This window comes from Phoxinus phoxinus (genome assembly GCF_949152265.1).
Source record: "Phoxinus phoxinus genome assembly, chromosome: 8".
Classification (NCBI taxonomy): domain Eukaryota; kingdom Metazoa; phylum Chordata; class Actinopteri; order Cypriniformes; family Leuciscidae; genus Phoxinus; species Phoxinus phoxinus.
Genome location: NC_136883.1, coordinates 30,130,604 through 30,155,041, shown reverse-complemented (window position 1 = coordinate 30,155,041; position 24,438 = coordinate 30,130,604). Strand labels below are relative to the sequence as shown.

General features: G+C 36.8%; 2 protein-coding genes across 4 annotated transcripts; both read left to right on the top strand.

Annotated features, from left to right (window-relative positions):
- Positions 1-123: 123 nt before the first annotated feature.
- Positions 124-8,406, top strand: ppcdc (phosphopantothenoylcysteine decarboxylase). Of its 2 annotated transcripts, none has more exons than XM_079621760.1 (6): positions 124-561; positions 1,125-1,220; positions 1,368-1,496; positions 1,586-1,754; positions 1,980-2,096; positions 7,382-8,406. In XM_079621760.1, exons 1-5 carry the CDS (start codon positions 421-423, stop codon positions 2,051-2,053), a joined length of 609 nt encoding a protein of 202 aa, XP_079477886.1. In that variant the 5' UTR covers positions 124-420; the 3' UTR covers positions 2,054-2,096; positions 7,382-8,406. The 2 variants fall into 2 exon arrangements, with proteins under 2 accessions (XP_079477886.1, XP_079477887.1); XM_079621761.1 differs by lacking the exon at positions 7,382-8,406 and adding an exon at positions 4,325-6,302.
- A 3,873-nt stretch (positions 8,407-12,279) lies between these two features.
- On the top strand, positions 12,280-23,998 carry cUnh15orf39 (chromosome Un C15orf39 homolog). 2 transcript variants are annotated; one of them, XM_079621758.1, is made up of 4 exons: positions 12,280-12,484; positions 14,208-17,116; positions 19,656-19,692; positions 22,511-23,998. In XM_079621758.1, the coding sequence occupies exons 2-4, from the start codon at positions 14,233-14,235 to the stop codon at positions 22,560-22,562; spliced, it is 2,973 nt and encodes a 990-aa protein (XP_079477884.1). In that variant the 5' UTR covers positions 12,280-12,484; positions 14,208-14,232; the 3' UTR covers positions 22,563-23,998. The 2 variants fall into 2 exon arrangements, with proteins under 2 accessions (XP_079477884.1, XP_079477885.1); XM_079621759.1 differs by lacking the exon at positions 12,280-12,484 and adding an exon at positions 13,098-13,437.
- Positions 23,999-24,438: the final 440 nt, after the last annotated feature.

Genomic DNA, 24,438 nt, shown 5'->3' with positions numbered 1-24,438 from the left:
GTTAAACAAAGTTGATTCATATTTAATTTCCATTAATAAAGGCGTAAATCATCTTATGTGTAGGAACATTATCCGTTTGCCAGCTTTGTAGAGCATTTTACTGTGTGTACACTTCCAGCCAGCGACGGCGCTGTGACGTCGCGTATGCTCCACTGTTTACGGAAGTAACGTTAGACAAAAACAAAACCTGAAGATAGAATGAGCTCAGCTACGGTAAACCTGCACGGACTCCAAACGCTGCTCATTAAATGTGCAATTTAAGTGTTCAATTAAATTGATAAATTCCTCATCCCGTGCTACAATTTAAAGATGGGTTGTACAAATATCATACCTTACAAAATAAATGCTTTAGAAAGGGGGAGCTAATCAAATAGAAAACGTTTTTATAGTTAACACGAAGATTGCTATTTTATATATATAATGCAGCAGGATTCTGAATCGAATCTTATACTAGACTTGCAAACAAATAGTACAAGATTTAATGTTCTGGTCGGTTTAACTGGCAGTGTTGCTGCACTCAAGGCGCCTTTGTTGGTAACACAACTACTTGAGATTCCAGGGGTAAGTGTATTTATATTCCGACAGTTCAAACTGTGTATGCATGCTTGAAGCTGTCAGAGCCACATGTCCTCCAATGTTATTTTCATTTCACACATTTGTCCACTAGAGAGTGCTATTATTTTAAACATTATACGTTATTTTAAAATGACTACATGTCATGATTTATTGAATAAATAATTAACTAAACATTTGTAAGATAGAAATCATATTGTTTTTCCTTTATCACAACTAAGTTTTTATTTATTTTGCTTTTAGTTTGAGTGGATGTTACCATTTTTGTCCTTCAAAATAAATGAAGTGGAGGATATTAAAAGCATTTTTATGGTGTCCATTTATTTATTTGGCTTACAAATTACTTGCCCATATTTGTTTAATTTATTTGACTTACAAAATAAATAAATAAATCAGATAAAAAAAAAAAAAAACATTTATCATAATAAAGTTTTTAGCCCAGTTTTGTGAATTTTTTAAGATTTTAAGTGTCAGTCAAATATGAGTTGAGGGATGGGATAAATAGTTTTTTAAGGGTGAACTGATCATTTTTTTCCTGTTCTGTTCTCTAGGTTGATGTACGTGTGGTCACCACAGACCACGCAACTCATTTTTACGATATCAGTGAAGTCTCTGTTTGTGTGTACAGAGATAAGGACGAATGGGAGGTGAGTACAGCCTTTGAAGAGGAACAGATGCATTTTCGGTAATCAAACAACACCATTATATTGTTTCCTGCTGTGAATACACTAACTGACCTGATATGAGAGTTTTAGTAGAAGATGTGAAAGGCTTTCCTTATATTTCTATGCTAGATGTGGACAAAGCGGTCTGACCCTGTGCTACATATCGAACTTAGACGTTGGGCAGATCTTTTAGTGATTGCTCCACTGGATGCCAACACACTTGGCAAAATTGCCAGTGGAATATGTGACAACCTTTTGGTAGGTAATGTATTTATGACATTGTTGGGCATTTTGTATGGATTTTCTAGATGCATTATAAGTATGCTCACCCATTTTGTTGATGACAGACATGTGTGGTGCGGGCCTGGGACAGCAGCCGTCCTCTCCTCTTCTGTCCTGCTATGAATACAGCCATGTGGAAGCACCCTATCACTGCACAGCAAGTGGCCACACTTAAAGGCTTTGGCTACGTTGAGATACCATGCATTTCCAAAAAACTCGTCTGTGGAGATGAAGGTATCTTTTAAGAATGTGGTTTTACGAGGAAATTGCATTGATAAGGGAGAATGGAATAGATTAAAAAAAATTCTCATCAGTGTGTGAGAATCAGTCATGCATTATTCATTAACTGCAGATCAAACAGATGTTATCTGACAGGCTTTTATTAGCATGCTTCTGAGGATTTAATGAATTCATGTTTTTTTTGGCCCGTCTTACATTCCAGCCTCTGTATCTTCACAGGTAAAGGTGCCATGGCAGAGGTTTCAACTATTGTTGAAACTATCAAACAGTACATCCAGAAACATCCTGAATGACCTCGGACTAAACATACCAGGGCCAGCAGGCGGGAGACACAAGGTTATCCACACATCGTTGTTATTATTATTATTATTATTATTATTATTATTCGTGCTCTATCTTCTATTACATTTAACCTGGATTTTACCATGAAAAGCTGACACAGCACTGAGAAACAAACAAACATATTATTTTTCTGTCATTTATAGTTCTTTGCAATGGTTCTCTTATCCTCAATATGTGACAATTTATGATAGATGATCAGAAACTGACACGTTTACACTGTAAAAATAATAATTTCTCAATAATTTTCCTAAGTAACACGACTTTGTTTAGTCAATCTAAATTTGTTCATTCAGCCAATAAATTATTCAAAACAATTTCTTGTTCAGCTAATTTTTTCAATAATTATAGTTATTGAAAACACTTTAATAACTTTACATATAGACTTTTAGGACACTTATTATGTTAAATGATTCATGCTATCTTTGTTTGTGAAGGACCAATCGTCATACAAAGCAAACATATTCAGGACCTCAAAACTGGACAGAAATCTCAGGAATGGTGACAATCAACAAATGTAAAAAGATGAGCTCTTAACAAATTCCGTGAGCATTTATCTAAAAAAATAAAATAAAATAAAATTCCTTTTCCTTTAATCCTCACTTGTCAAACTTGGACAAAGGCGTCTGCTAAATGACCAAATGTAAATATTAGCATCACGACTAGTTAATAACAATAACGACAAAACACCAACAAAAGTTTAAATAAAGACAGCAAACAACAAAACAGTAATCCTATTACAGTAAATGTATAATTGATTCACCCTGCAATGCATGTTGGGAACTCATGAAGCCTTAACATATCAAAAGTATTGTTCAAAATGTAATTCTTTGTTGTTTGACTAAATGGGACAACATTTGTGGGAATTCTGTTGGTCTATCATGCATTTTTATGGTTTCAAGTTTTTCTTAATATTTGTAACTCAAAAGGTTCTCTAACCTTGAAAATATATATATATATATTTACAGTGTATTATCATTTAATGATATCAGTGTATTGTCATTTAATGATATCAGAGTAATGACCACAAAAGCCATCTAACACTTATGATCAATAGAGAAATAAACAGGCTATTCAGAAGAGAACAATATATTCATGGTCGGTGTAGTTTATTTGATAAATGAACTGCTTTAAATGTTTAAAGTGTTTGTGACCTAGTTTTGTGACACATGTTGTCTCTGTGAACTCACACCTGTAAGCGAGGGTCTGAGAGGTCGAGTGAGGGGCCTCTAACCGCAACAGTAGCAAGCGGTCATGAAAATAGCCTCAGGTTGTACTAGAAGATGCTGATGTACTTAACACCTCCAAATATATTTTTTTCAGATGCATATCCTGTTTGCAGGTTGCCGTTAGAAATGGGTTCCATCAATTTTTCACATGTGGTTAACCACCTGTGTTCTCATTTGGCTAAGATGCACCATAAGCATATAAACTATATGATTAGCTTAGATTTTGTCTAAAATAATAATAAAAAAGTTTTTTTTTAAGGCTTTGTTAAACTATTGAGTGCAGTATATGGGTCACGGTGATTCTTCAATTAGGGAACCATTTCTGTCCCCTAGTAAGATTTTAAGGAATTTGTAAAAAATAAAACATAAATCTTGGTTTAAAGGATGGATTATAACAGCAATACTGTTTTATTATCTTTTTATTTTCTCCTAATTTGTAAGTGTTGAATTTCCTAGAATAATAATTTGAGGGTTATCCTGACCAGATTTTTTTATGTAAGTAAAAGTGTTAAAAGGGAAATTCATCTTTGCACTGTCTAAAACGTATTCAATACATTTTTATTTGTGTACCGGTACATGTTTTTTTTAAACAATCACTGTCCCCAATATATACTATATATAATACTGACTAAAATTATTTCTGATCTCTAATCAGTGACACTAATTTCTATCATAACCAAAAATATATATCAGAATTCAAAAGTTTTCAATCTTTCTCATAATACAAGAGACTGCTGTGACATTTAAAATAATACCAAAGATGAAAGGGAAAAAAACTATAGATTTTTAAGATAAATCATAAGTGGTATATTGTTTGTGATTTTTTTAGTGACTTGAGCCAGGGTGAACGGAGGGGAGTAGAGAGAGGGTGGCTCATAGATAAGCTAGGAGAAAAGTCTGGGCAAGGCAGAGTCCTATGCTCTTTCTTTGAAATCTTCAGATTAGTGAGTTTTATAGTTTTATTGCAGTGTTTGATCTCATGTTCTGTCTTAGCAGGAAAACCAGTCTTACATAGACATGGTCAGCAACAATACTCAGGTTGGCTGTGGCATTTAAATGTTGCTAGAAAATCTAAATACAAGAAAATATCCTCCACACCATTACACCACCAGCACAAGCCTGAACCGTTGATACAAGGCAGGATGGATCCATGCTTTCATATTGTTTACACTAAATTCTGATCCTCTCATCTGAATGTCGCAGCAGAAGTCGAGATTCATCAGGCCAGGCAACATTTTCCCAATCTTTTATTGTCCAATTTTGGTGAGCGTGTGTGATTTGTAGCCTCAGTTTCCTGTTCTTATTTGACCGGATTGGCACCCGGTGTATTTTTCTGCTGCTAGCACATATGCTTCAATGTTTGGTGTGTTGTGCGTTCAGAGATGCTCTTCTGCAGACCTCGGTTGTTTATGAATAGTTATTTGAATTACTGTTGCTTTTCTATCAGCTCGACCAGTCTGGTCATTCTCCTCTGACCTCTGGCATCAACAAGGCATTTTCACCCACAGAACTGCCACTCACTGGATATTTTCACTTTATCGGCCCATTATCTATAAACCCTAGAGATGGTTGTGTGTGAAAATCCCAGTAGATCAGCAGTTTCTGAAATACTCAGACCAGCCCGTCTGCCACGAACAACCATGCCATGTTCAAAATCTTAAATCACTTTTCTTCCCATTATGATGCTCAGCTTGAACTTCAGCAGATCATCATGACCATGTCTACATGCCTAAATGTATTGAGTTGCTGCCATGTGATTGGCTGATTAGATATTTGCGTTAACAAGAAGTTGAACAGGTATTTAATACATTGTATAGTGTATATAACTTTTATAAAATTATTGCCAATGAAATATTTTCTCATTTTCCATTTTTATTATTACATTAATCATTTTATGCTAATTTGCTGTTCTGTTTAAATTGTGCACTTGCATTGTAACACCTTACCCCTTTACATGTCCCACCATTTGGGCATGTTGTAATTGTTCAATAGTTTTTTTGCAAAATATACAAAAATAGGAATTACCATTTTTGCATGATGGTAAATTGCATTATATCAAAGGATCAATAATTTTCAGTGTTAGTTCAGTCAACGATGCATACACTGGCACATTACAGTTTAACATTTAATCAAAACACTTGTTCATCCTTATTTGCTTAGCAAAGCAGCTGAGGTGTTGTCATCAGATGTAGTCAGTGCTGCTTTACACACAGTCCCCGGTCTGATGCGGTGTCCTCCTCTCATTGGCTGCCAAGCCAGATGTTAAAAACAGGCTGGAGGGGAAACCTTTGTCAAGCGGGTACTGGAAAGCGGTGAAATCAACTGAGCGTAATGTGGAGGAGGCTCCAATCTCTTGGCAGGCTAAATAAGTTTAAATATTCTTAGTCACATGTGGGTTGAAGATGGCACGGATCTGTGTTATTCAAGGTCAGATTACTAAAAAGCGTTTTGTGGAGCGGTAACAGGAAACGACATGGGAAACGTGTTGCGAAACGTCAAGAACCAATCTATTGCACAATTCTGGTGCACTTGTTCACGTCTCCTTTTACTCTTTTGAGGACAACCAAAAAATAAACATTTATTGCGGTTTTTGTCCATGTGTGAACCTTATGTTTCATAATCAAAGATCTCATTTTTGATTTTAAAATGCACACACAAACCTTGCAGACTGGCATGCCCACCCGGGGCTCAGGTGTACCCCAGCAGATTGCTTGATGTCGGAGGTGTCACTAAGGTTGAATAAACACTTGTCACATTTCCTGCTTGCAGTCCTGTGGGGATGTTGACGGGCCCTTGGTGCTGCTTCCCCAGGTGGCTGAAATGTAATACAGACATGGCTGATGTAACTCTACTGTTGAGTGAACTCATAGCTCCTGACTAGCGCATGAGCTGGCACGGTTTCATCACTTATTATAATCATATCACATGTTCAAAGTAAACACATTCAAACTAGCACAAATGTGATGCTGCTGCTGCTAAAAAGATACTGCTGTAAATGAACACAACAGGATATATTTGAGAATAAATCCTAACATTGATAAAAATACTAGTTCATAATACATTTACTGATACTGTATGTTAAAAATGTAGAACATAATCTGAGTTTAATAAAAGTATTGGTCATAGTTCAACAAATCAAAAAAGATAAAATCACTTTATATAATTATTGCAATTTTCACTGATTTACGCACCCAAAAAAATGGTTAATATAAAAATTGCAATAATTACAAATAAAACGGAAAGATCCGCATTCGCTTATGTCTTCTTATTAGTTTTTTATTTTGCAACAAAGCATACAAATCAAGATTTCGGCAATCGGCCTCCTTCAGTGAATCATCATTACTAGTTCATGCCTTAACTAATGTAAATACATTTGTAAAGTGTTACCAATATACTATTTTTATATCATATATTAAGCATTGATTTTATTTGAGCTTCTACAATCACAACAGTTGTTAAGATGTTCCTGATAAGCAATCATTGACTTTTCACTATCACCTATCATATTTTCTGATGTTTTCTTCCTTATCCAGAATGATTTCAAATATATTTCGATTAATTTCCTTATTGTAACTGGCAGAATGCTTGTCTGTGTAAGAGCGCACAGTCTCAGAGAAAGTCTCACCTTTAAATGTGTTATTTCAGTTAAATAAAAATAGGATTGTGGTGTCAAACGTGACAACTACTTCACTCAGGGTCACATGTTGAACATCAGGCTTTTGTGCATACTTTTAAAAAACCTCATCTCTCCCCACCCCCTCCCTAGAACTGGTTTAATCTGTCACAACCGTCGTGTTATCTTTGGCTTCCTTTTTCTTTTATCTAGCTTAGTTATTTTATGACCTTTGTTCTCCCTCTCAATATTTTTCTCTTCGTGGATTGTTTTTTTTTTTTTAGATAAAATGGCAAATGATTTTAGTTTCTGTATAAGAAAAATTGTGAACTCATGAAGCTTCACATTATCTTTTTTTGAATACTTCAGGACAATGAGAAAGAGCAAAATGCCAAAGTGTAGGTGTGAGACAACTTACTTGTTTTCATCTTCCCTTATAGGGTTTTAACTAAAGAACATCTGTGACATTAAAACTGGAAGTGCAAGGTGTTGTAGGAAATCCTGTAGAGACCCTGTTCCTGAGGAAAGATCACTCCCTGGGGAACATTCGGTCTTACGGAGGACGTCAACTTGTATGTAGTTGCAATCTCAACGTGCAAACAGTTAGACACAGTTGACAGATGTGCTGTGGTTAGCAACAACACTGTAAAATTAAAGCAAAATGAGTATAAAAACATTGACACTAAAGCTCAAAATGCTGTTCATTGTCTGTTAACAGCCATGTTCCATTTCTCTTTACAGAAAATACATACTTATTACAATATGACCTATGCTCTACAGTAGTAATGACAAGATGTTGTGCGTGAGTGTATCTGATTCATTCCACTTGTCAATTATTTTGCAACTAAAATAAACACATTATATTCTGTTAATAAATGACCTAAATCTGCCCTCCTAAACCATGACCAACCATTAACAAGGGTTCAATAAATAACAGACATCTCTGCTATCTGTGTTGTCACCTGTTAATCTCAATATTTACTAAAAAGCTGGTAACATTAGTAAATGCACTGTAAAGTAACACGAACATTTTTATATATACATTTTAAATTATAACATTATAAAAATGTATATATATATATATATATATATATATATTGAAGGGGTGGATTCTTGGATACTCAATTTCTTGAATGGACTGGTTTAGAATTACATGTCTTCTCAATGGAATGTGCTTTCTCCTTGTTTTTGAGAGTAGAGAAGCACGCAACACATGTTAAAACATATATTGACTCTTCTAACAGACCATGGCAGACTAGGTCAATGGGGTCACTCAGGCCCCAATTATTTTTACAATACCCTTCAAAATTTTGAAGAGGATTTGTAACGTTTGAATTCACATATTATTGCAGAAGTGTTTTTTTAAAGTTCTCCGTAATGTGTATAAGACATATTTGAAGTAAATGGATAACTGATGTGCCTTATTTATGTGTGTGGTAATGAATTAAAGCTACTTTGTCCTTCCAACCAATGTTGTTTACTTTTGCTTATCTGGGTCAAAATGCTTATAAGACATCCTTCTAGGATTACAGAGAGCAATTTTCATACGGGTATTTATAATTAGAGGAAGTGCTGCGGAAGTTATTGGCCATACTTGTTTGCCCTCAACCATTTATTATACAGGATGATACAATATCTTTGATAGCACGCATATTGACATCAAATCTCTTGACCTTTGCGTGGATAAGAAGGTAATGGAACATATTGAGTGAACGCTTGGAATTTCCCCTCCATGTTAATACTAATCACTGAAAATATAACGTTTTATACGCTATCAAATTTTGCAATTTTTAATAGATTTAAAATTCTGTATATTAATTCATATTTTTAAATAGCTGTAATCTTTATGAAAGGAGGTGTGTATCGAGTATTTTCAGAAGGTCTATTGCAGATCTACAGTAGATGGATTAGAAGTTCACAAACATGTGCAACTCATGTTATAACTGTCCAGAAACTGTCCTTTGCACCCATTTTGTATGAACAAAAACACTTCAAACATTTAGTGTTCTGTTTTGTGTTCCGTAGAAAAAAGAAAGTTTGGAATAACATGAGGGTCAGTAAATGATGACAGAAGTTTCATTTTTGGGTGAGCTGTCCCTTTAAGAGATTATACTTATTGGATTGTGATGTATTCAATTGCAACTAAATTTAACACTTATGCGCTATTCGTTTTTAATGTACACGCACAACTGTTAGACTCGACCCCAGGCAATAAAATGTGATTTTAAAATGATAATTTTTTTCACTTTATTAATGTTTTTACTCTACATTTGTGCAATGTTGGGGGGGATTAAAGGTATAAATGTATATAAATAAATGTAAAAATATTTTTTTTAAATAGGAAAGATTAGTAAGATTTTTTTTATTTTCACGCTAACATATAACCAGATATCATTCCAATTAATTTTTTTGTTTGTAGAGTAGGAAAGTGTCAACCACAACATCAAGTCTCGTGCCATTTAGATGAAGGGATCTTTTTATTTTTATTTCAGCAAATGTAAAAAAAAAAACAGAATAGTGCCTAAGGGTTAAAGTCAACCATGAAATCAAAATGGATTCAATCCATTAATATTTTTTTATGGAATATTGCCCTTTTAATTATAAATGATTTATTCATACACATCATTATTTTTAAGAAAAATAATAATAATGTGCTCTCATAATCTTTATTATTAAAATAACTTTGTTGCTGTTTACCAGTGTGAGTATGGGACAACCTGTCACTCAATAACAAACGACAACAATCCAATCATTTCCCGATGGACACTAAAAATATAAATAAAAAGACTATTGTGACTTCCTTATCGTGCCGACTTTAAGCATATATTTAAGTACAGAAACTTTGATTTTGTAATACAGAAGTATTGCAATAGGCCTACATGAGTATTGCGAAATCAATATTACAATGTGAGCGCTGTGAGATTTACATTCAATGCCGTTTCGAAATTTTCTGAATTCTTCTAGCATTAGCAGAATATAATGACTTCTTTTAAAAACATGGTGGATGCAGAGGAAGATTAGGGCTATATGGTCAACAATTGGTACGGCTTTTTTTTTCATTTAACAATATTTTATTCAATACACACACACACACACACTACTCTTTAGTAGATGCACTTTCTCTTATGTTTTTAATCAGAATGATTATTACATTTCATTCTCCAATCAGTCTGACTGTAGAAGAACATAAACCTTCCCTTTTTTCCCCTCTAGCTGCAACTTCCCGATAAGCAAGAACCCTTGAGTGTAAACACTGAAATGGAATTATCATTCCCACCGGCAATGTTTGGACTACCTATCAGCTCTGTTATGAGTCCTAACAGGGGGTGATGGTAGCTTTGTGTAAGAGCACATGAGCAGTAAGTCTCAGCAAGAAGTTACAACTTCTCTAATTTATGGTGTCTGACACGTCGGTTTAAAGAACATTCTTTAAGGCAACGTTGTGTCATTCCTGGTCATGGGAGAATCATGCCGGCTGATTTCCTGTTTCATTTTCTCATAACATGTTTAGTTTTATTTAGGTCAACGTGATCTGTTGTCCTGAAATTGTGTTAGGGTGAGCATGAAGACTGGAAACATCTGCGTCTCAGGATAGATAAAAAGGGAAGTATTTCATTCCTAGACAGACAGAAATGTGGAAAGATGCCAGTGCTCAGTGGAGTAAAAAAATTGTTTTAGATCACTTCTGTGTGAGACGAAAGACAAAGACTTGTTATTAAAAGAGTGTTGCATCATTTCCTTTGTTCTGCCACTAATATATTCCTCTGCATATTGACTTTTGCATTAGCAGTAGTTTATTGAGCAAACACAAATCCAGCAGAACAGATAAATGTCAGGTAAATAATGTCATGAGGTTAGTCACCATTCAATAGAGTAGAAATAAACGTATAACACATCTACAGTTGGACTAATGAGGCATAGTGAACTTTATATAAATCAAACGGCAGCCTTAAACTGAATGGCACACCTCTTCACTAATTATGAGTTTATAATTAAAATTTCCCACACTAAGTATATTACGCACTGCATTTGTCACTCAAACTCATATGTTACATATTGTGTCATAGCTCTTTCTAACCAGTTCTCAGCTTCTCCGTCTGTTGTAGAAATGTGATGGTCAGAGGTTTTGGACAGTTCAATGTTCATCCCAAGTACTGACTGGTACTTTGACATTTTACATGAATGACATAATAATAGCATGAAGAAACTTGACAAAGAAGCCCAGTCTGTCTAAGCAGGCTACTTTTCCATTTTCATCCCTTGTAAGAAAAGCTATTCAGTTAGGCGAGCAACAAAACCAGGGTTTTGCTGTTGTGAGTTCATCATGCCATCTTAAACTGACAGTTGGTGATATTTCCACACAGAGGTGTGTGAATAGACATGTCAAACATCACAAACCACATATAGGGCTACAGGATATGTGTGTTCTAGCTCATGGCTTAAGGCACTGTTTGATACTAACATCCTTTTTTAAATTAGTCTTCTATTTCCTATTAAAACTGATGATTTACACTGTTTTAATGAGATTTTTAGTGACTTTTAAAGGCAATAAATAAGCATCACTTATACATCACAATATTTCCCAGTGTAGAAAGAAAATAGGCCTAGGTATCCATAAATCTGAGACAATATTAATCTTTCAAATGTTTTTTTGTTTGTTTGTTTGATTTTTAAACCTAAAGAGACAAGTTTGGAGGTTTTGAATAATATAAAATAAAAAATAAAAACTCACATAGAATGAAGAAGAAATAACATTCCACATTTTTTTCTAGGTCAGATTTGTGACACTAATCATGTGAACCTTTGTACAGACGGTCAGATGTTTTTGCTTCAAGTGAAGCACAAGATGCTCTTTGGATCATTCTCAAATCATGCTGGAGAACATCATCATGCAGGTGTGTCACAAACTTGTGGAGTTCATGCAGCTTTGGTGCTGATGCCATTCAAACTAAGGGTGGTCATGAATACCATGCAGGCATTCTGAAATCATTGCTCATGTATTGCAGTTAAACTTTGCTCTTTGCTCTTTGCTCTTGATTTAAATAAGAATATAATGCAAAATAGAATTCTTTTTCACAGACGTTTTGACTGTTCTTTAATAGGCTAACAATCTATAAATGTTGTCTAAAATTCTCCATATTTTATTCAGTGCAACCAAGACTAAATATAATGTATTTAACATGTGTATTACTATTATGCTTGACATGTGCTTGTGCTAAATAAAGAAATGGTCAGAAACGGGTTAAGAAGACATTGTTTAAAGTTGAAAAATATACGTAACCATCTAGCCTAACGCTGCCGCCTGTGCGTTTAAGCCCCGCCCTCTTTTTTTACTGTCGCCGTTCGATTGGCTATTCGTGCTGCCACCGACATACTTCGACTGCTAGTGCTAACCTTTCGGAAAAAAAGCAGCGACGTTAAAGGAGCATGCTTCTTCTCTCCTGAACAATACTTCATCCCCTCCCAAATCGTTTGGGTTATACTTTTGGGTGATTCAGTTGTCATGGATTGGTTGCGGACGGATAGGAATTTCAGTGCACGAGGTGAGTGTTGCTGTATAAACAAAAGTTGGTTTAGGGGTTATTACAACGTGAACTTGTTGGCGAAGATTGGCAAAGTTTTACGAACATTATCAATACACAGATGAATGTTGACAACTGTGTTTGGCACGGGTGTAACGTTTGGCATTGGACTTTGAGACCGCTTTTCAGCTTATATGATAAACACTATCATAATTATCCAAAGTAAAAACACTGTAGTTTATAAAAACACAGTTTACATAGTTTATTTAAATGTACGTTTAATTACTCCTCCACATATCGAAGGCTCCTTAAGTTTTCTCGCTTTCGTTTCCCAATAGGTGAGTTTATAGCAGTGTCTAATACAAATATTTAGATCAGGTAAATGTTGACGGAAGTTTACCAAAACACCCATAACGTGACCCAAATGGTGTCTTCTCTAAACGCGGATTTGCATGAATGAATTTGCATGTTCACCTCGCGCACATAATAGAGTCTTGTCTTCAATTTGTCAGGGTGCAATAAGGTTGTGTACGTTACACAGTATAATTTTAATGTTTACCTTTATATTAACATTTGGTAACTGTTTCAGTTCTTCACATACTTCTTCCTTTGTGTTACTTTGGCACCAGGGCAGGGCAGGCACATTAAAGTTATTTGGACATTATGGCCGCGTCCAAATGCGGCACGCGCCTGTGATGCTCACAAATGCTGACTACGAAGGCAACTCACTAGGTTTTGACACACAGCCACAGTATGCTGAAAGATGTTGGGGGTTGTTTCATCACTTTGAGACCTCTGGGTGGCCTTACCTGGGGACTGACTGTCTCCACCACTGATAAACCACTTAAATCCCCCTTCACTGCCAGTGTCAAGCCTTGTGTTACCCTCCTGTGAGCATCATTATGCTCTCTTTGCTCATTAGGGAACATCACTGAAGGGAATGATGTTCCCTCTATGTGAACACTGTTCAAATGGTAGCTATTGTGTTTTATAAATATTAACGTTTTTTTTATTATTATAAATGTTTCATTTGAAACTTTTACATTATACAAATATAAAGAAATGTAAAGAAAATCGAAATGTATAAAGATATGTATATGCATATGAAATATGTATGAGTATGACATGTCAAAATCCATAATTCAATTCTTTTTCCAATTTGTTTCATTTACTAGATACAAAAACATAATATTGATTGTAAAAACATTGTAAGAGCAAAATGATTGTGTATACATGCATGTATATATCCTTAATTGTTATATTTTCTTTTGTCCTAACTGAACTCAAAATGCATGTGACAGAACATTTGTGCATATTTCACACATAATTAACTTTGATATATTTGATAAAACTGTAATATGCTCTTGCACGCAAAGGAAGTAAGGTGCACCCACTGTTGTGAAGCAGAAAAGTGCCTGTGTTTTTTCTTGTTGTGGTTACCGCTCAAACATTTCTTCCTAATGTTTGGAGGAACCTGTCACGTGACATTTGTCAAAATAGAATGAAGAACTGTACAGCTAAGTGACTATGTTTTAACAAAACCACAGAAAGGAAGGTATTGCTAAGTAGATAGATAAACCACAGGGGTGAAGCTGGGTGATTTTTTTTTTTTTTTTTTTTTTTTTGCAAAAAAAAATATCACTCTTGTCAGGGTACTTATTCCAATGATTGTACAACATTGATAACGATAATTTAACATATAAACTCAAAATGTGGGTTTTTTTCTTCTTATTTTCTTGTATAGATGTGATTTAGCCTGGGAATCCAAGATGAGCAGTAAGCAGGGACGAAGCTGCATCAATCCTCTAGTTCAAAGTAATATGGAAGGTGCAGTGGGCACTGCAGTCCCCGTGGGGCACCCTAAAGCCGACCGCCTACAACACTATTCCCATGATAAAGCGCTCCCAATCAGCAGGGCTTACTTCCCTTACTCTCTCAGTGGACAAGACACTCTTGACTTTCCTTCTCCATGGGGCCCTTCAAAAACCTGCGTGAGAAATGGGCAGAGCCCAAGGATTCATTCATCGGCCACGGAGGGGTCAATTACAATTCCAGCTGTTTACAGGCCTGATAAAGTGTCTTTCCCAGTGGATGTTGGTGGTGGCCGGTGTGCTCTACCGCAAGAGTTGGCAGCGAAGCAAAGATTGGCCTATTATGCCAGTAGTCCCAGACAGCACAGTCCCAGAGCAGCAGGGGTCATCTCACCAGTGGCAGTTCCCAAGGGTCACATTGGAGGGTCAGATGCAGAAAGCTGTGTTGGGCTGGCCATTCCAAAACCAGTATACAGTCATAGCCCCTGCTGTACTGAGCGTGGATGCACTACAGGGCATAGCTACAACATTGACCATGGGCCTCATAGGATGTCCCCTCACATATATGATGGTGAATGGGCTGCTCATTTCAGCCGTCTTGCTTACCTGCATAAAAAGGGCCAGGAGGCATTGACGCAACAGAGGGTTTTGCAGTTAGAGCATAGTGTGGAGGCTATAAAGGACGGAAAGACAGAGGGCTACCATGGTATCGGATCAAACGGGCCCAGGAGATCTCTTCCTTTAATGGAACCGAGCTATACTTACAACACTGCACGTCCATTTGTTGGTGCTACACCAGAGTACTGCCAGCGTGCCCCAATTCGTCCACAGATGCACACGGGTCTTCCCTATGCTTATGACCCAAGGACTATGGCACACCGTGGAGTTCCTTCAAAAGTATATCAGAACCATCCTCCGATATCTAAATACACACATATGCCTCCGTGTCCCAATGTCTATTACCCTCAGAGTCACCCTGAGGCTTACCGAACAGATCCCAATGCTATTACAGACGAGCATGGTCAACATCATAATATGGATCAGTTCCATTCCCCTCAAGCTGACTTGATGTCACCGTCCTGTTCTGTTGCCCCCCCACACCATCCGTTGATCTCAAAATATCCTACTTATCATCCTTATGGGGTGCATTTAAATAGTAACCAAACACCCATGCATGAGCAGCCACATCCCCCTTTCCCAATGCATCAATCAGAGCGACCACTTGATTTTTCTATACGAAGAGTGCAGACACCTGACTCCCCTCGGGATCTTTATAGACATTCTGGAACTTCTGGGGCTTTCCATCCTACTCCAGCCCACTACAGACGTCTCAGTAACACCACTACCCTTGAACACTCAGAGATGTCTGAAACTGGTTTTCCTGTTGGCGGCTCCAAAGAATTTCATATGAAGTCCTCTGAAGGGGTATTTAAGAACAGGCATCATGTTTCAGATCCACCTGACAAAGATGTGTTAGCTAAAAGGCCCAGAGAGAAACTTGAAACGGACATGGCCGGTAAAAAGCAAAAGATTGACTCAACCCATGAGTTGTCAGATGATGAGCCTCAGTCACCGTCCTCCCCACCAATGCCAGTTATTAATAAAGTTTTTAGTTTGGCTCCTTATAAAGTCTATTTTGAAGCTACAGGCATGTTGACTTCCCTAGGAGATTCAAAAAGTCCTAAGCCACAGCTTGAGGTGTCCCGGCTTAAACAAGAGGCGGAAATTGAAAACCGTGATCTAGAACCAATTTCAGGTGAAAGGGACCTCAGGTTGAAACAAGAAGCCCAAATGTCACCAGCTAACAGTGACAATCCAGTTGAAATGCCAGATACTGTAAAGATCAAAAAAGAAAAATTGGATCCAGATGACGTAGCTTATCATTCGGAAATGAAAGTGAGCATCGCTGAGGAGATGAATCATCAGGCTCATGATCTTGTGGTCAAAGAAGAGCAAAGGGAGTCAAACACAAGTATGTCTGGCTCTCTTCCATGTCATGTTGTAGTAAAAAATGACTTTGAAGAAGAAAGCAATCCACCCTCAGTAGAAAAGTATGAATCTTCAGCCACATGCAAGAATGCTGAGAAAGATGACATGGAGTCTATTTCATTTCCTACATTGCCCTCAACACCTCCAGTGCAGCCTCTGTTGACTAAATTCTCTCTCAATAAAATCCCACCTCATTGCCTTAAATTGTCAAATTTTAAGATAATCATTCCTGCGGTCCTAAAAGCTCCAGCAACACAACCTGTTGAGGTTCCTCAGTCTCCAGTGGAGCACAAGCCAATTATGAACAGCAGCAAACATGCCCGTTATCAGTTTATGGAGCTTCACCAGTCCCTCTGTAGACTCATATACTGCTGTGTTAGTCGAAGACCGTGTCAGGAGCTCAGGGACTGGTTATGCAAACTGGACCTTCAAGAGTCAGGCAAAGCTCAGAAAGTGTCTTGTCTCTTGGGGTTGAAAATGAGGGAATTATGGCTTAAAGGTGAAGAAATGGAGGTGTCTCTTCAAAAGGTGGTCTGTCAGCTTCAAAGCTACGTCGAAAGCAGTGAATGTCCCTTTCCTCATGTCATGAGGACTGGTGCGGTGTTCATTCCCATGTTGGTGGTCAAAGAGGTGCTGTTTCCTCAGGTTCAAGGCACATTCATAGACCAGGTCCTGCAAGAGCATCGAGTGGAGCTCAGGCCCACCACCCTCTCAGAGGAGAGGCAGCTGACTCAACTCCACAGAAAGGCTTTCTCCTCGAAACTCCGGAGACTTCTGTCCCTTAAACATCTGCCAGATATATACCCTGATGTCCTCAACCTTCTCTACCATGACAACGTCTGCAAGTTCATTGGTGAGTGCTGGATGGTTGACCACTATAAATAACATAAGACGTAGGAATGCACAAAATGTTGGTACTGTGTCAGTTAACAGCCGTTCTTAAAGTTTTTTTGTTATTTATCATATCAGTTGATATTGGATATTTAATTGTACATGCTCATTTTCTCTTTTTACATTTAGATTATCTGTGTAGTCAAGTAACGCTCATCTATATTTTATAAATGTAAATTTAAAATCGAATTAAATGTAACATTTAAATTAAAATCAAAATTAATATAATTTTTTCATACTTTGCATTATACTGTTGTGCTATTTATTTTAGCGTTTACATATATATATATATATATATATATATGTAAATACACTGCCTTGCAAAAGTATTCATACCCCTTCTTTCTTTCAACATTTTCTTATGTTTCTGCCTTGTGTTAAACTACTTTAAATTGTTATTTTTTTCACATCAATCTATACACCATAATGACAAAGCAAAAAAATAGATTTAATTTGGAAAGGTACACACCTCTCACTAAAAGATTTAACCGCTGAAAATGCAGAAAATCAGAGAAAAAACCAAGCCATGAGGTCATAAGAACTGCATGTGGAGCCCAGAGACAGGTTTGTGTTGAGACCGATCTGAGGAAGACTACAAAAAAATTCTGCTGCATTTCACAGATGCATGAAGCCTCCATAATCCTTATTGGAAGAAGTTTGGAACAACCAGGGCTGTGTTTCTCAAAAGCATGGATCATAGAGACCACTTGAAGCAATGGCTCTATGCTCCTATTAGGCTTACAATCAGGCTGTTAGTTTCCAAAAAACTAAAATACCATTTTCGGAAGATAATTTTCCACTCCAAAAATGTTGGTGCATCCATACTTGTGATGCTTTTGGGAAACACAACCCAGGACTCTTCCCAGAGCTGTCCACACTGAGCAATCGATGATGAAGGGCCTTGGTTAGAGTGATGACCAAGAAGCTGGTCACTCTAGTTGAGCTCCATGATCTCATATGGATATGAGAGAAACTTACAGAAGGACAAACATCACTGCAACACTCCACTTATCTAGGCTTTGAGCGCCCAGACTCAAGCCTCTCCTCAGTGAAGACGCATGAAACCCCACTTGTAATTTATTTATTTTTAAAAGCATCTAAAGGACTCTATCAGTCTGTGAGAAACAAGATTCTCTGGTCTGATGAACCTCAGTTCCAAGCGTCATGTATGGAGGAAACCAGGCACTGCTCATCATCTGCACAACACCATCCCAACAGTAAAGTGTGGTGGTGGCAGCATCATGCTGTGGGGTGTTTTTCAGCCACAGGGACTGGGAGACTCATCAGGGTAGAAGGAAAGCTTAACGCAGCAAAATATAGAGTTAGCCTTAATGAAAACCTAGTCTGATGCATTCAAGACCTCAGACAGGGCAGAAGGTTCACCTTCCCACAGGACAATGACCCTAAGCACACAGCTAAGACAATGCAAGAGTGGCTTGAGGCTGTAAAGGTACTTCAACCAAATACTGAGTTAAGGGTACAAATACGTGCAATGTACTTATTTCAGTGTTTCTTTTTTAATAAGTTTGCAAAGGTATTACAAATCTGTTATTTGATTTGTCATGGTGTGTAGAGTGTAGATTGATGTGGAAAAAAAGTATTTGAAGTATTTTAACATACGGCAGCAACAAAATGTGTGGGGGTGGAGTACAAATACTTTTGCAGGTCGATATTCAAATTCTGTTCTATTTTGTTTAAAAAAAAATAAATAAAAATTTAATATTTTTTATTTATTTAATTTATTTAGACAAAATAGTATAGAATTTGAATATCAACCTTGAAACATTATGTAGTATTAGTCAGAATTTTAATATTGGTGTAACCCTAATAAAACCTTTTTTTTGGCATTCTTAATAAAATTATATTCTCTAAATCATTGTTAATTTTTGGATCTTGCACTATGGTAATGACGGTACTGTTATCTTCATTGCCTGAAACATTCTGCAGCATATTCGGTTAAAGGATCAGATTTATGGTTCCTTTTTTAGCTTTGTAACAAGTCTCTTCAAATAAAAAGCTGTCACGAGGAGTGAAAACCTGTTACAAACTTGTTCATACATGTATTATTTCAGGATTAAATTTCATAGTAAATGGAAGGACATACTGTGAATACTGAAACTTTGTTATAATTTTAGTAATATTACATTTCAGTTCCACATTTTAAGTAAAAAGAATGATCAAATTGTGTTGTCTCTTGATTGTTAGTTTATTGTATTACACATTCTGGATGAATTCTTACTTTTAGATAGGAGGCTTAATATTACATGATCCCTGATTTAGTCCTATATTAAATTTTATATTTTTTAAATATAAAAACCTATTTTATTTTGGAAGGTATGTTATTTTAATTATTTTTATAATTTACATTTACTTTAATTACTTTGATTACATACATGGCGCATACCTCTGGTGACATCTCTTTTAATGTTCATGCTTTATGATTTATTTTTAATCATACTTTTGTCATACTTTTTTGATTTGATACACATTTGTTGTTGCAGATTCCACTGCTACAGATGGTGTCCAAAAAATGCCCAGGTACCTTCTTATTACTTTGTCCCCCAAAACTCTCTCTCCAATCACAAACAGATCTCGTTGACAGTTGTAGAGCACACTTTATACATCTTTGAACTGCTCAAGTTTCTTCCTGGTGCAGTTTTGCTGCAGGTGTTTTCTGATCAGATATAGTCTGAAACGGAACAGCTTTAGGATATCTTTCAGTTTCAGATGCATGCATTACAGGGAAGGAAGTTAGAATTCTTTTGGAGGAATGCTAAGGCGGGTGGGGGATGGAAGGCGTTGCCATATGCACTAGCTAACATTTCTCACCTGCAGAGTTCAGATTTTTTCATTTGTAAATTTCTGTGAAAATTCAACTTAGGCTATGTCTACATTAATCTGGACAGATTTCCAAAAGTTCTACTCTGAAACATCAGAAAATTCTAAATTCAGCTAACAGTGCATGTGTAAACCCTCATAAAAGCTCACTGAGATGATACAGACAGAACAAGACATAATCAACTTATCACGCAATTCTTCTGGCAGGATCATTTTACTGAGCAAAATTTCTCACATTTTACTGAGCAAAATTTCTCACATTTTACTGAGCAAAATTTCTCACATTTTACTGAGCAAAATTTCTCACATTTTACTGAGCAACATTTCTCACATTTTACTGAGCAAAATTGCTCACATTTTTTTGGGCAAAATATCTCACCATTGACTAGTGCATTCCAGCCTCACTCCATTATAAGTAAAGTCTAAAACACAACTGCTCTCACGCTTTACCGCAGGACAGCAAATGCGAGCGAGTGAATCTTTGCTGGACTGTGATATGAAGAGTGTGCAAACATATTTGAACAAACTGTGTGAAAGTGAATAGCACGTAACAGGCACAATACCGGTATAAACATAATATCTATGGGTTCAATATGCGTCACATGACTAAACTTACCGGTACGTAATTTTTTAAAAATACCTCCGTTTTCACTGTCCACACTACAAGCATTCCTCATTGTAGATGTTTTATAATGTTGCCACTTCATTTCCAATATTGGGTCTGGGAAGACCCCGAACATCCTGACTGGGACACTACAACCAGATATCATTCTTATTTTTTTAGTTTGTAGAGCTAGAAAGTGTCGACAAAGTCAAGTCTTGTGCCATTTAGATGAATGGAATTTATTTTTTCAGCAAAGTTGTTTTTTGGGTTTCTCCAGACCGCGACAGTGCATAAGGGTTAAGAGATCATCCCTATTTTTTCTTTTTCTATATTTTTCTACAGTGTTCTAACAATTTAGCCTTCTATTTAATCATTTCAGACACCATTTAATTGCTCTTTCACCTGCTCTTTCTTGTTCTCATTGACATGGTTGGGCAATATAGCTTCTATTAACAGTAACCTGTTCGATTACATTTTATTTATGCTCCTGTTGTGTTGCTTCAAGAAGGAGAATGCATGACTAAACGATAATCAGATAACAGGTGTGTTCATGTATAGGTGTGATATATAATGTCTTAAAATTCTGGTGCAAAGCAACAAAGATCTCAAAGTTCAGTGTGACTCATTTACACGGTCACTAACAGCATTTCAGACAGAATGCAAGAGCATGAAATCTTGTGTACGGTAATTGCCCTTTAACACTTCAAAATACTAGTTCACACAAAAAAAACTAATTTATTTCATCTACTCACACTCATGTCATTCCAAAACTGTATGTTTTTTTGGTCTTCTGGAACACAAAATATTTAATGTCCATAAAAGTGGTCTGAAGCCAAAGGATATTCAATATTCGCTGACATTCTTCTTATGATTGAATACATTCAAATAATAGACTCTTGGACATTTTTTATTTTTTAGAGAAGAGAACTACTGTTTATACGTGTTATCTGTGATTTTTCTATTTTCTTAAAGCTGAGTTAAATGATAATTTATCATTTAATCTTTTAAATTAGTCCAAAAGGGGATATATTACCCAGAAATGAAAATTCCATTTGTTCTAAACCTGTATGACTTTTTCTTTTATGGAACATACAAATATATTTTAAAGAATATTGGAATTAAATATTAATATTAAATATTATTTAAACATAATTATATTTACCGGTATATTTATTTCATGTATAAATATATTGGTACTTGTATTTAAACAGAATTGGAAAACTATTCAAAGTATTTCTGTTGTGTTCTACAGAAGAAGGAAAGACATACCATTTGGAATGACGTGGCTATTTAGATTATGCAATTGTAATTTTTGGGGTGAACTGTCCCTTAGTTCAACATATGAGTCTGTATAAACCCATTTTAAGGCCATGTCCACACGGACACGGGTATTTTTATAACCGGAGTTTTTCCTCCTGCGTTTTTGAAAAAATCTCCGTCTACATGAAAACGCAAAAACACGCTATCAAGCGCCGTCAAGAGCATTCCACACCAGCAGGCGGCGATATAACCCTAACCGTAAAGCCACGTTGGCCAATCAGAAGCCGTCAGCGGCGCACAATCTGACGTCAAACACAGCGGATAACGGCGCACAATTTGACGTCGCAAGGCAAAAACTCCGGTTTTACTGTCTACACGACAACACTGCAACCGGCGTTTCTGAAAATCCTCACCCTGGCAGGGGTTTTCAAAAATGTTCGGTTTCAGTGACCTGATACTGCGTTTCCGTGTGGACGAACGGGCGAACCGCGTAAAAAAAGTCACGGTTATAAAAAATACCCGTGTTCGTGTGGACAAGGCCTAAGTCTGGTTGTTCACATATTATAATTATTATTATTTAATTGCAATCTAGCTTTAATAGTGGTCATTTAACAAAATACTGAAACTAAACTCCAGTTTGTTTTCTTCCTACAGGAGCAGAAACCAGCTTAACGTTCAAGAGAGAGAGCACGGACAGCTCCGATGAATCGTCCGGCCGTGTGAATGGCACTGAAGGATTCTACCTGGAGTCCTCCAGACCACTCACTCCGAAAACCACACGTGAGGACAGATATTGCCTGAAGACAGAGAAAAAGAAAGGGAGAGTAAAGATTTCCTCCAAGAGGACATTTTTAGATGAGACCAGTTCATCACAAGAGGATGAGTTTACTGAGGAACCGGCGCGGTGGAGCGTCGTCAGTTCCATAGAGAGAGATGAATGGGAAGTGTCTCTTGTGACTCGCAATGACAGGGGACCACATGTGGAGGTAAACATTGAAGATGAAACCCAGGAAGACCCTGAGAACGCCTCCTGGGCACGACCTTTGACCTCTGATGACCTCTCCTCTGATAGCACCGAAGAGACTGAAAGCACGTCATCAATGTCCTTTCAGAGCCGCAGATCCAGCTCAGCAGGGTCTGCTCAAGGCTTGTCCAAAGGGCCCTCCAGCATGGTCCTCAAGCTGAGGAAGGTCTTCTACAATGAGGGTCACAGGGGCAGAGTCCCCCACTACCAGAAGGTCACAGATTCTTCCGAAACTCCAGGGTTCAGACACACAGACAGTGACCATTACAGGAAAAAGAAACGCAAATCATCCCAGCACAAAAGACGCCATGCGGACAGGGAGTTTTCTTTCAGTTCGTACTCTCAAAACCATCCCTACCTCTCAAAAAAACATGGTTCCAGATGGGCCCTGCGCTCCACTCTGCAGTCTGCCCACCAGGCCATGGACAACAGATATCCTGAACTGGTGGGGAAGAGGATATGGCACTTGTATGAGGAAAACGACAAGACAGAAGTGTGGTACAGAGGAGTAGTGCTGCGCATCCATGAGCCACATACCAACCCACTGAAAACTGTGTTTGAGGTCAAATATGATAGTGAGCCCGAGTGGCAGTACTATCTTGAGCTGCTGTTAGACTATAAGAAAGGATGGTTGAAAGTTGAGAACTAAGACTTCTTGACGGTATTATTGTTTTTATTTTGCACCTGAGAACTGAATTGATTCTAAACTGTGAATATAAGTTGAATTGACGACCGATGAAGCAGTCAAACGATTATTGACTCTAAGTTTTGAATACATTTTTGCAACCAAAAACTTGACACGTTTTAAGTTACAGTGTGTTCAGTTTCAACTCATCTTTGTTTCTGGTGTCAACAATGTTTCAGTTTTTGCTGTAAAGTTGTTGGCAAACATTCCCAGCAACTGACATGTTGATAACTGTGTTTAAGCATTCCATGTGAAAGGACATGCTGTAAAGCAAGATGTTTAACTGTTTACAGAATAATTATTTTTATATTGGCTGTTATGTACCTGATTTTTAACCTTTTTTAAAAAATTAAATATATTTGGCTTGCTCCAATTCATTTTTTATAAACATCCTTAAATTGACTTTTGAGATTTCATTGTGGCGGGGTTTTTTTTAAAGAGAGCTCTTTAGTGAATATTCTCATGATGTTTTTTATTGAAATGTTTATGGAAACATGTTCCTACGTTAAGAGTTAATAAAGATAATTGTAACTTTGTACACTACCATTAAAATGATTGGCATCGGTACGATTTTTTAATGTTTTTGAAGTTATTCTCACCAATGCTGCATTTATTTGATACAAAAATACATTAAAACCGTAATATTGTGAAAACTGTTAATGATGAATTTATTCCTGTGATGCAAAGCTGAATGTTTATAGCATCATTAATTCAGTGTCACATGATCTTTCAGAAATCATTCTAATATGCTGATTTGCTGCTCAAGCATTTCTTGCTATTAAAACCATAGACAGTATATAAACAAACGGTTGTGCCTTTAAAAAAAATTTGTGGAAGCCATAATTTTTACGGATTTCTGATGGTTCGGAAGAA